The 13735-nt window shown below is 43.0% G+C and overlaps 1 protein-coding gene across 1 annotated transcript; it reads left to right on the plus strand.

Moving 5' to 3' along the window:
- Positions 1 to 9503: 9503 nt before the first annotated feature.
- Positions 9504 to 10402, plus strand: LOC308124283 (trafficking regulator of GLUT4 1; the record flags this gene model as incomplete). Its single annotated transcript, XM_080487206.1, has 4 exons — positions 9504 to 9684; positions 9770 to 10062; positions 10174 to 10306; positions 10386 to 10402. The coding sequence occupies 4 exons, from the start codon at positions 9504 to 9506 to the stop codon at positions 10400 to 10402; spliced, it is 624 nt and encodes a 207-aa protein (XP_080343332.1).
- Between the last annotated feature and the right edge of the window lie 3333 nt (positions 10403 to 13735).

The following is a 13735-nucleotide window of genomic DNA, read 5'->3' on the forward strand; positions in this document are numbered from 1 at the left end:
AATTTACAAAGAAAGACACGTCAGTATTTACAACATAATCAACAAACAACGGATAAACTATTGACTCAATGGTGAAAATGTACATTTCACAGTGTTTACAGTGGATTAAATGGCTAAACTGTCTGATTATGTTGGCTTGTGTTAGAAGTGAATCTGTTGTCATGTTTGAGGTCAGAACAACCAGAGGAAGAATTTTCATGAGCCAGAATTTCACCAAATATTATTTAAGATTGTGCGAATAAATAATCATGAAATATGTGATAACAGGACAGCGGTGGATTTGTGGAGTTGGTGTTTTATGAAGCATTTGGATAATTGTGTTTTTGACATTTCCGTGATTTATAAAGTTTTTTTTGTGTTCATTTTATGCATGTCGTTCTACTTGTATGTAAGGCACCGTTACATTCCTTCATTTTCTATTATTTCTTTCTTCAGTAATTGATTGTAATTACCCAGCTTTGAATTTTGTGGTATAATTGCATGTTTGTGACAGATTGTATACAATTTTTCTTAATGAAATGTGGTTGTAAATATGCAGTTCCCTCTACCATCCAACAGGGCGCGCTGCAGTGCGTATGTTCACCGACATGAGGATCACTGCCTGTGCTCCTGTCACAGGATGGATCACAACAACAGTCTGGTGAAAGGAGTTGAAGCTCTTCCCTCTGACCGGGTTTGCTCTTTTGTTGGCTGGTTTTCTGTTTGGTTTTCTTTCAGATGAGTCATTTCTGTTAAATGTTAGTTTTGAGTTTATTCTCCTGAGGTTCTTATTTCTTGTTGTGGCCTGATATGAAATATTAAGTGTTTTCAAACCGTCAGCTCCAGTAGGGCGATCTCAGGCCCCGTTTACACGCCAATGCTTCAAGTGAAAACATGTCATTTCTGGCCACTAGTTGGCGCTGTTGTTTGTTTTTGCAATTAAACCACACACACATGCAGCAGAGAACGATGCGCTATAAACATTAACAATGGGAGAACACGGACATTCTAGTGGACAGGCGACCAAGTTGGATTGTCATTACGGTGACTGTCAAAATAAAACTACCAAGTATCAGGAGAATATGGACTGGGAGTCATGACACTGTAAGAGATGCCATTGTTGTCGTCTACTCAGAGCGTTTCAGAAAACGTGTTTCTCTATGTTTGTCCCGCCTTGGGAGACGTTTTCAAAAAGTTGTGTTTTCAGTGACTCCAACCACCGTTGTCGTGTAAACCGAAGTTTTCCCGTTTTCACTTGAACTAAAGATGAATAATGTGTGAATGTTCAATGTAAATGTTGCTCTTATTTGTATAATTACTGAAAATGGCATTAATAGTCAACGTTGTCCCATCATGGATGCAGGTGGAAGGTTTTGTCAGAGAGAGGGGCTGACAAAACACAATATCGATCAGGTGGTAATAATGTTCTGGCTGATCAATGTGTCCATGACAAGTACTGTCTGTTAATCTCACTTCTTTGCCGCTCAGTCGACACAAGATACTTCAATACTAATCCAATATTAATGTGTGAGCTGCTTCTTTTATGGATTTGATTAGTATGGAGTTCCTGCACCTCTTTATCCATCTTCGTGTGACAGTGCGTGTGTGTGTGTGTGTGTGTGTGTGTGTGTGTGTGTGTGTGTGTGTGTGTGTGTGTGTGTGTGTGTGTGTGTGTGTGTGTGTGTGTTAACATCTGTATAACCTGCACTGCTGCATCCTGCTGCATCGCTCTGATTCTGCTCAGTCAGCACGAACGCAGCAGCAGGAAAGCTACCCACAATTCACTGCACACGTACCGACACTCCCTTTCAAAATAGAAGCGCCGTGGCGGAGGCTCTTGTTTCGAGGCGTCCACACGAGCTTCGCGGAATCCAATGATTTAGAATCGGCAGAAAACAACTGAACATCTGCAGCCATCCTGTGGATTCATTATCAGCTTCTGTGACCTGTTCTGAGAGAAGTGGCACAAACGTTACAAGAAAATACTATTGTTCCAAAAGGCTTAGAGTAAATAGACAATAACAACGTCTCCACCAGAGTGTCACGACTCCCAGTCCACCTTCTCCTGGGACTTGGTAGTTTTATTTTGACAGTCACCGTAATAACAATCCAAATTTGCGTACTCAACATTGGTAAGGTTTATAGCGTATTTTTCTCCGTGTGCATGTGTGTGTGGTTTCATTACAAAAACAACCAATAAGGCCTTGTACGCTAACTCCATCGTTTTCAGCATTTCTAAACGGATATCGTTTTCAAAACGTTGCCGTGTAAATGCAAAACTTATGAACGAAAATGCAAAAATGATGCATTGAAACGTCGCGTGAACAAGATCTAAAGACATCTGGACGTCGTACGCTAGTTTGCGTCCTTTCTGTTCTTACACTCGTCTGTTTTGGCCTGCCTCGATCTCTGGTATCACCATGGTAACCACAACCAGCAGCTGATTGGCTGATTCATTTGTAATCCAGGAATGTCTTGGATCTTTTATTCTGAAAGCTTTGTCAATGCTCTAAACCTGAATCAGCTTCACACACACACACACACACACACACACACACACACACACACACACACACACACACACACACACACACACACACACACACTCACACTCACACTCACACTCACACTCACACACTCACACCCCTCCCTCTCCTCCTTGCGGTGGAGCTGCTGCAGCGTCTCTCCGCATCACATCTTCTCAGTGAAAGCAGCCAAACGTCGTCTCCTCCTTTTCTTCACCGCGACTCTCCCCATCTCCTCCGCCGCTCCTCTCTCCTTATTTCTCCTCCACCTCCTTTCCCCTCCACCTCCTTTCTCCTCGCTGCCTGGTTTGGTTGGAACCTCGGACCTCCTGCCGGACCTCCTGCAGAGACACGATGAGCCTCACCCTGCAGCATCCTCTGGAGTAGCAGCAGGTGAGATGAACATGTGCTGGCTGCTGGTGGGTGTGTCGCCTCCATCTTTTGTGTGTCTCCGCTGAAGCTTTTGCTGCATTTTTCTGCTGGGTGACTCGCCGTGTTCATGTGTGCCAATTAATTATGTATAAAGAATGGCCGTCGTCCAGGTTTCGGTCCACCGCCGAGGAGGTCTGTGGAGTCGTTCACAGCCAAAGCAAAGTGATCAACCACAGAGTCATCGTCGGTTTACCTTATCGACGTTTCACAGCTAACAGAAAAAAACCCGCAAAGATCCGAAGGGGGAAAATCGATGGCGACTCATTCATGTTTTGAACAAACGTAGATATTAACCTGAAAAATCCAACGACGATCAAACAAAATGTCTGTGTGAAATCTAAATTCTGGTGAAATGAGTCGATTTCAGGTAAAAATACAACTCTGACTCATCAGTAAACAACGGTTAACATTCGTAGAACTGACTTTAATATTTTGAATTAGTTGATTTGTAGATTTGGACTGTCAGCAACCGAGTGAAGCCTGAAGATCGGATGAACGTCTCCCTCTAGTGGTGGTAGTAATGATGGCAGCTGCTACGTAGGAGGTCTGATGAGGGAGCGTTTTTGAAGGATGGGAACGGGGGCGGGACTTTCACCCAGTGGACCTGGGTGAAACGTCGCTACTGGTACTGCTACTGCTACTGCTACTGTTACTGCGCACCATGGCCAAAGTCAATAGTTCTTCTGCACATGCTCAGTAGATGGTCAATAACAATGTTTCCTCCAGAGTGTCATGACTCCCAGTCCATATTCTCCTGGGACTTGGTAGTTTTATAGTTGATGGCATAGTTTTAGGCACCGGGCCGTCCAGCCGTCAAAAAGACGGTCGAAAATATCGCGGACGTGTTGCTGAAATCCGTCTAAAATCTGTGTCTAATGGCCATCACTACTTGTCACCGTCTAATTTTGCTTTAATTCATCTCAATATAGCGAATTATCGGCTCGAGTAAACAACTCCACTGACCGTACTGACTGTATTGTATTACGCCCAGTAAGGAGCAACGTGATTTGGTCAAATGATATCATGTGGTACATACCTTTTTGAAAGGTGGAATCTGATTGGTTCCTAATTCTCCTACCCATCCTGATGCGTTCATATGCTGGGGCAAAGGGGAGGAATTTGGACGAATTTTCTTTCCAAAATGCTGAGGAATTCTATCTGCAGAATATCTATGGACCTATGATCAATCTAATTTTTAATTTCCAAAATGTTGACACATGTTTGGATAACATCATTATCATTCAGCACATCATTCATGCTTTTTATTGAAGATCAGAATATTCTTTGCTGCAAAAATGTTGATTCCGATAGTATTGACAATCATGCTTGTTCCACCAGTTAATGTGTGACTGTGAAATTCTAAGGCCTTGGGACTGAGCTATAGGAGGAATGCAGATAACAAATAAGATCTAATATTCAATAAAGATATAATAAGAGGATAATAGAAACTATTTCAGAGGTCAGAGTCTACAAGTGCTCAGTTTAGGGGTGCAGATAGAAGCAATGTGAAACTACAGGGGGCACAAACAGGTACATGTAGTGAAGTTTGGAGTGAGGTGAGGTGAGCCAGGTACAGGTACAGGTACAGGTACAGGTACATTTACAGGTACAGGTACAAGTGAAAACCATCACCAATGAAAAGAATCTATTACCTTGCATTGCAAGTGTCAAGGAGAAAAGCAAATATATTACTTTTAAGAAGCAAAATCTACACGTCACTATATCTAGGAGTCCAGAATTACTTTCTTCTTACCTTGTGATTTCTATAGTCACGTGTTTAATGCACAAAGAAATAAAAATAGAATCCTAATTTCAGTCATCTACACATTTAGAAAGTAGCTTCAGCCTTTTGTCTGAAACAAACAATTGACGGATGATTGACAACTTTAGAGTTTTACATGATGCTTTTGGTTTTGGTGCTTAGCAAGAAAAATCTAAACTCCCGAACCGATATAATCCCAGAAAAGAACAAAAAATGTAAAAATAAGTCATGAAAATCATGAAAGAAAGAAAAGTAACATGGAAAAAACAGATGAGAGGAACCTGTTCATGCCCAGGCGACACTTTTCTCCCCAAATCCCAAAAAGAAGTAAAGTTCATGAAAAATAAATCTTTTTTTTTTCCAGGCTCAGGACTTTATTTTTATCATGCAGCTCTAAATAAAACATGACATCCTGGCACGGACCTGAAGTTTGGAGCTTTTCTTTCCCTCTCTCCCTGGCGCGAATAAAAGCTCCGTTATCCACTCATTAATGACGGCTCTGGATCATCGGGCAGATGGTGGATGAAACAAACATCATCAGATTGTGAAGTCATTACGGACTCAAAACAACAGCCTGATGGAGATAATGGTCGTCTCTTCCGGCATTCTCCCCCCTGAGAGTCCCAATCTGCCTTGATCATCGGAAAACAAAGCTTTTATGAAATCAGGAATATCAAAAAATAGAACTAACTTCTAGTATTTTAAAGAAGAAAGATAAGATCCAATGATAACAAGAGCGAGGCAGGGAAACAAGGCTAAAAGATAAGATTGATTTCTTTATCGTCCTCAGTCGATACAAGGTCAAGCAGATAATCGCGGTGAAAGTACAAACAGACTAGATGAGGGCAAAAATTAATAAAATCAAAAGGGAAGAAAGACGTTATCGTCATCTCTTCAAAGTCTGAGCAGGAGGAACGGATACCTGCAACCAGAAGGGGGTTGATACCTACAAACACAGCGAAAGAGTGAAATACAAGAAAGGGATTCCATATTCGGCCCGGATGAAGAGCTTGTACGAGGATGTTGTGTTAAAGGACACCAGACTCCTGCTGGATACAGGATGGTACCCTGATCACACCAACGTGCAAAAGCCTCCCGAGAGTGAAACATGAACTGGAGACCACAGCCAGAGACCGTGTCCTTAAGAAATGCATGAAGGTGAAACACATGCAACAACAAAATAACTTCTACTTTATCTATTGGCCAGAAGCAGCTTTGACAGCAAGATAACAATCAGCCATCTTGGAAAATCTGTGAATATGGTGGTATTTCTTTTGGACTTTGGAAAACCAGTGTGGAAATAAAGATATTGGACCATGAATGATAAGTTAGAGGAAGAAGGTGCAGGACACCATTTGGAGGAGAATCACAAACTTAAATTGCAGACATCGGTGGGGCAAACAGAGACGTACAGTACGTTTGGACGTCATTCCAGGCCACTAGAAATGTCTCGTCGACAAAGAGGGAGCGGCAGGAACAGAGGTGAAAGGACCTGAGACTTATTCAATAACCCGTTGAAAGAGGCACAATAAGTCTGCAGGGGATCTGACCGACGGGATGTATGAAGGACGCTGGTGGGGACCTCAGTGGGGGGCTGCCATCAGGACTCACATTCCCAGAGGCAGGAAGATAAAACCAGAAAGACAAAACTGTTGAAAATCGGTGTTGAAGCCCTTGGCAGCGTGGATGTACTCAAAAGTTCTTGTGGTTGGTCCAGAAGAATAAATGTTGCTCGTTCCCTCCAGATAGTGTCGCCATTCAGTTCCACCTTGATGACCAACCTGCTTCCATCAGGATCTTCCACTTCCACTTCCACTTTAAACTTCCACGTCTCTTTAAGCTTGGCTGGAGTCGTCTTTGTGGAAACCATCCAACATGCAGGGCGTGAGACTTGAAATCAGTGGGGACAAGAAATCTCGGAGGTGTTCGTTTGCCAGCTTTCAGAAGAGGGAATTAGTTTTTTGGAGAACCCAAAAATCATTCCCGTTTCGTCAAAAGTGTCTGATGGATGTCTTGAAGACCATTTTCCACTCATCCGCGCCATCATGCTCATGAGGTGGTAGACATTATGGAACCGAGATGCTCCGAAGAAGCTCAGAAGCAGAAGAGATTAACTGGATGCCTCTGATGGGAATTTCATTGAGTCCACGGTCGTCGATGCAGGGCAAGTTGAAGGGCAGGAAGTGGACGTTAGAGGAAAGGAAGAGCAAAGAAAAGCAAACAAAAGCAAAGAAGAAATCCCCCCAAAAAATCAAGAAACCTAAAAAAAAAAGAAAAACTGAAAAATGATTGAAATCAGCCACAATCTTTCACTCTTCAGGAAAAGTCTCAACAGCTGAATTTAAAAGGATTCTGGAAAAAACGTCTTTCCCCACTTATTTGTCGTAAGAAACGAGAAAATTAAGACAATTCAGGCGTTTCAACTTAAGGTTCTGCTGAGATCAGATTTCAGTTGGTTTTTTTTTCATTTTACTGAATCACTACAAACACCTTAACTCTTTCGGCGTTAATCATGTCCTGCTTCTGCTCTCTTGTATACCTTTTGAAGATTTGGCGTTTTTAAGGAGTTTAAGGTTTTGGGGGTTCGATGGCATCAGGATCTTAGTGTTCAGGTTTTAAATGTTGCAAGGACTATAGTGGTTATAAGGCATTAAGGTTCTCAGGTTTTACACCGTGAAGATGTATTTCTGAGTATATGCAGCGCTTGCAGTAGGTAGAGATGGGACTGAGGAGCCCACTCGGATGGCCCTGGAGCTGGAGGAGCGTTCAGGCATCGCTGGGAGGCTGATGAAGATTCCTCTGGTTTCAGCCTCACAGCTTCTCCGTGGGCTGAATGACTCAGAGGTTTCTGTGTGGGAGGAGAGGAGCTCTGAAAGTCACCGCAGGAGCTTAAACATGTGTATCATCCAAACAGCCCATAATTCTTCCCACGCTCACTTTGAGGAACTGCATTTTCTCGAAGGAAAATTATTATTTTTGAGTTGAAAGTTAATCAGACAAATTGTAGAATTAATGATTTGGTTTCCAGCGCTGCGGTCTTTAATAACCGCTGCAGCAACAAACCCAGTGAAACTAATCCCAGCGTAATTGTACACGACACGGCATTTATAGACGTTGCATTTGTGAACTTAGCATTAGTCAAGACCGCGTGTGCGGGTAAAAGTCCGTCTATCTTCAGTCACAACATTTATATGATGTAGATGATCCGCTGCGGCTCTCTTCAAACCTTCGGCTCTTTTTTGTGCTGTGCTGTCGGAAGCAGAGCCTCGCAGACGTGTGCGGCACTTCATTATCAGCACATTCTCAGAAATATAAAGGTTCAGGTTTCTGTTCACACGCTGAAGGCTGAACACGTTTCTCGGAGCAGGGGCAAGGTTTGAAGGTTGCTTCAGAAACAGGATCCTCCTCCGTGCACTCAGCAGGTTTCGCCGTCGTCAGCCTCCTGCAGATCGGTTTTCTCTGAGAAAAGCAAATATCCACGTATTTTTCCAGACAATCTGCTTCTGGCTCATTTGAGTCATTTCAGTTCAAAGTCTCATCAGTTGTGAAATGGCTGAAAAGAAAGGTTGACGCAAAAGGAAAGCAAAATCCCAAGTGCCTCTGTTTCACATCAAGAAGCAACTGCTGGCTGAGTTTCTATACAGAATACGTACTGCTGAAATATACTGAGTGTCTTCGAGTACACGTTTGGTGGTTGCTCTTTGAAATGTCTTGATCGATAAATCATTTGTGGTTGTTGTTTTTAGGAAATGGAAGACTTTTGTGATGCATCTCTTGTTTGCGTTTCAACATTCCAATGAGAAAAATGTACCATCATAGCAGACTATCGCCCTCAGGCAAGAAAACCAAGGTCTGGTCTGCTGTGATCAGTACATTATTAGGATCCCTAAAGCACTCAATTATGGAAGACTAAATGTGCCAACATTAAATAAATAAATACACCTTTAAATCAATAATTAAAATAGGAATTAAACATATAAATGTGTCTTTAATTAATAAAAATACCAATTTATTGATGTTTTAAAAAAAATTATATAATCATTTTACTATTTAATTATTTCATGGTTTGGTGTAGCATTGCTTTAATTTATTTTATCTGTCAAACTCACCCTGTGCTGTATTTGTTTACCTTCTAAAATAGAAACCCATGCTGTAAAGGGTTAAGCGACAAAAACCAGGTGTGGCAGATTTAGCAGGTGTGAATGACAGAAGTGACTCAGGCTCTGTCCACATGATGACGCCGTTTCATCGTTTTTGGCCGATCATCCACACGGCGCTGCGTTTTGAGAACCAGAAGACGTGTTCCAGAGTGGAGAAAATTAAAAATGCCGCTTCGGCTTTGACGTGTTGAAGTACAAGACGCACATTTGCCCCACCTCTTGACCCGATAACTCCCCCCCCGACCCTCTCCGCGACTTCACTTAATAACAATGGCGGACTACGTTCTCCAGATCGTGCTGCAGAAGCTACTGATATTATTTGGTTGCGATTTCTCGATTTATGGTGTATTTCTGTGGCAGAAGTACAGCGCCACCTACAGGCCTGGCACACCTACTACAACCTTTTGAGTCATTTTTATGGTGCCGTGTGGATGGGAAACTTTTTAAGAACAACACAGACAAAAAAGAGATTGTTTTGGCTCGTTTGGACGGAGCTAGAACGCAAACTGACAGTCGAAAAATTTTACTTGGTTGATAAAAGCAAACAAAACCTGACTGAGGTCGGACTGCATCTTTTACAACTCTTCACAGAGAATCCCGCTTCCAGCATTTGTTTCCCAAAGTTAGCTTCATCTGTTCAGCATCATGGCCGCTAGCCACCAGCCCACCAGCATGGAGGAGCCTCAGCCAATTGGCACGCACATGGACGGAGACTCCACCGTGACCTCTCAGCCACCGAGCGCCGAGCACCAGACCCCGGGACACGGTGCCGAGGAGGGCCACGGCATGGAACACCTGACGGTGATCGGTGACGGCACAGACACAAGTAAACGCATGGCTCGGCGTCCTGTATCACGCAGCAGCAGTTCACCCGATGCTCCTGCCACACCTGATTCTGACTCCTCTCACAGGCAACGGCGCCGCTCCGGGATTGGCTGATTCGTCTCCCACAGCCGCCTCTGTGTCGCCCATGCTGCATGCCAAACCAGGTGGCGGTCACGTCAATGGTCGGCCTCGCACGGGCAGCCGGTCCGGCTCGTTAGCGGCGGGCTCGCCCAGGCCCTCGCTCACCCGCCAGCCCAGTGCCATCACAGAGGTGGCTGTGGACGGGTCCAAGCCCAGAGACTACCTGTTCCTCGCCATCCTGTCCTGCTTCTGCCCCGTTTGGCCCATCAACATCGTCGGCCTCACCTTCTCCGTCATGGTACGTAAGACCACCTGCCTAGGACCTTCAAACTTCACAGCACCTCCAGACCTCCATCACGTTACAGAGAGTTTCATTGGTCCAACTAAACTGCTTCCTGTGTCTCTTCAGTCCAGAAACAGCCTGCAGCAGGGGAATCTGGACGGAGCTCGCCGGCTGGGCCGTAACGCCATGATTCTATCCGTCGTCTCCATCTTACTAGGGATCACCATCATCGTGGCCTGCATTGCGTTAAACTGGGGACGTGAGTTACATTATTTTCCTGTCAAATGTTCCGCTAAAGATCATTCAGGATGTAATAACATGTCTCTGTCTCCTTGCAGGAATTCTAAAGTCCTGATTGGAACTCCACGCCTGGCCCGACTCAGACCGTCACATTTCTGAAGCACCTGAAAATAGAAAAAACGGTTTCCTGTTTCTTTGCTGTTGTTTCCTGCTGCACGATGAGCATGCCAACCTCCACCTCCCGACGCCTCACCGGACACCTTCATGTGGCAGCAGCTTATCTCCTTCTCATCCCTCCCATCCAGTATCTACTGTCGTCGTGACAACAGACATCCATCTCCATGGAAAAAGGATTATCTGATGAGTCTCCACGCCACCAGGGGGCGATGGAGAAGCCGTGGATGTGGTTTTCCTGTTTTGATGCCAAAAAAGAAGTTTTCAGCTGTACTCAAGCTGAGATGCTGCTCCTGATATCATTCACCAGAATCACCACCAACATAAACTTTTTACCGCCGCCATGGAAACACAATTTCAAGATGGCCGAATGTTACACATACACAGAAATGAACAAAACAGTATTTTTTTTCCAGCTCATCCTCCAAGTTTCCGCAAAACCATAGAAACTTCACAGTCAACATCTGTTTAAAAGAAAAAGTTGCACTTTCAGTCCAAAGGCAATGGACTGTCCACCATTTGTTACAGTGAAATAACCATAGACAATGTACTGTCCACCATTTATTACAGACAGTGAAATAACCATAGACAATGGATTGTCCACCATTTGTTACAGTGAAATAACCATAGACAATGGACTGTCCACTATTTATTAGACAGTGAAATAACCATAGACAATGGACTGTCCACCATTTGTTACATTGAAATAACCATAGACAATGGACTGTCCACCATTTGTTACGGTGAAATAACCATAGACAATGGACTGTCCACCATTTATTACAGACAGTGAAATAACCATAGACAATGGACTGTCCACCATTTATTACAGACAGTGAAATAACCATAGACAATGGACTGTCCACCATCTATTACAAACAGTGAAATAACCATAGACAATGGACTGTCCACCATTTATTACAGACAGTGAAACAACCGTAGACAATGAACTGTCCACAATTTATTACAGACAATGGACTATCCTACATTTAGTACAGACAGTGAACTTACTTCAGACAATGTGCTGTCCCATATAAGATATATACAGTGATCTAAGCACAGACAATGGACTGTCCCACAGTTGTTACAGACAGTGAATGTAACGCTGAAGTTTACAGGCTGATTACCATCAGTGGAAAACATCTCACCTATTAGCGTTAGCTATGGAAAAACACGCTACGGACTCTTCATAGACGAAGTTTAGGAGAAACTTTGAGGAAATAAACTGTTGTTATGAAAGAAAATCCTATACTCAGTGCATGTTTACAATATTTACTTCAGAGGAATGCTTTCACGTGGGGCTTTAGCCTGGTTTCACTGGAGCTCAAACAGAGTAGCACTTTGTAAATATATATGAATGGTGGACACACCCTCTGGTTGGTCGCAGGTTCCATGAATGCACCGCGGGTTTTCTAAGAAGTTTCTGCTGAAGTTCAAAGTTTTCAACATTGTATTGATCAGAGGGTAGACTTGATGTCAGACAAGGTCAGGATCATAGACTTACAGAAGTAGAGACACAGCGACATATATAAGTAGACTCCTCATTGATTGCTGTTGCCTATTGAAGCTGCATGGCCGACATCTTGGATGAGGACCAACCAGATCACTAGTTTTCACCTGGTTTGGTTTCTTACAAACAGCAGACATGTGATGATGAGCCAGGAATACTTTAATAAAAACATTATTTATAGAGCAGAACAGTTGTTGGACAAAGTGCATGGGGGTCAACAGGTCAGTAATGTAACTGGGGGCGAGACTGCAAAGAGCTTTAAAAGTTATCAGCAAAAATCTTAAAATCAATTCTAAAATGAACAGGGAGCCAGTGGAGGGAAGCCAGGATAGGTGTGATGTGTTGACACCTGTTAAAACCAGTAAGGAGCCTAGCTGCTGTGTTTTGGACTAGTTGGAGGAAATAAAGGAGCTTTGAAGTGATACCAGATAAAAGGGAGTTGCAGTAGTTGAGGCGGGTGAAAATGAGAGAATGAATAACTTTTTCCAAGTCAGGGCGAGAGAGCATTGGCTTCAAATTGGAGATAAGTCGGATTTGGAGGAAACAGGACTGGATAACCTTTTTGATGTTTGGAGCAAAATTGAGGTCAGGATTGAATAAAACTCCAAGATTTCTGGCTACGGGCTTCACATTGGAGGATAATGGACCGAGGTTGTTGATAGACAGACTATTGTGTGGGTTTTGGGGGCGTTGAAGAGAATTATTTCGGATTTGGAAGGATTTAGTTGGAGAAGATTTTGAGCCATCCAACGGTTAATGTCATTAAGACAGTAACAATCAGCAACTAGGCCTCCAGGGTCAGCAAATCACAGAGGAAGATATATCTGTGTGTCATCTGCATAAAAATTATAAGATATTTTATGTTGTTGAATTTAATGGACCGAGTGGGCGTAAATAAATGGAAAATAAAATTGGACCCAAAATCGAGCCTTGCGGTACACCTCAGGTAATGGGGACTGAAGATGTGCCTCATATTTACTGTACAGAAGCGTCCTGGACCATAACTACATGTCGGCTGTTTCTAACAAACCAAACCATGTGAAAGCGTGTGGACTCATCCAAGATGGCCACCATGCTGATAAGTCGGCTCCAGTAGGCAGTCAGTGACTGTCTAACTACTTATGTGCTTGTGTCTATTCATACATGTCTATGATCAGGCTCAGATGAAGGGGCGGGGCTTAAAATGCTGTGTTGACGTCACGCAGGACCAATGTGAGCATATATTTTAATAGATGATGTCCCAATTGTTGACCCGATAGTCTGAGAGATGAAAATGATGCTAAAGTAATGTTTCTGCATTCTTTGTCATCATGGAAACCATGATGACATCATCACAGTTGAGTTAAGTTGAAACTTTTCAAACACAAAGTTTACTTTCTTTATTTTTGTTGAAAGACAAACTGAAGTTTGTTGACTTTTTCTTTCTTACAACTGTCAGTGACCTGTTACAACCACAAGAGGGTGCTTTCTTCTCCAACTTTAGGTCAAACTGATTGGCACTAAACAACCTTGCAATATATAAACTCATCATATTTACATTTTGTGGAAACGTTCAATGCCAACATGTTTTACTGTGATGGTTACAAAGGCATGTGGAATAAATCTTTAGATGCTTTAAAACCATTTAGCCCTTTATTGGGCAAATGACTATATGTGGAAAATAATCTTCAGTTTTAATTAACATTTTGGAAATCCGATAAGATTTTAACAAACTGTGACAACATATTTAATTAACCAACAGATACACTGAAGGCAGGAGTCTTT

The sequence above is a fragment of the Lipophrys pholis genome (genome assembly GCF_963383615.2).
Source record: "Lipophrys pholis genome assembly, chromosome: 19".
Taxonomy (NCBI): domain Eukaryota; kingdom Metazoa; phylum Chordata; class Actinopteri; order Blenniiformes; family Blenniidae; genus Lipophrys; species Lipophrys pholis.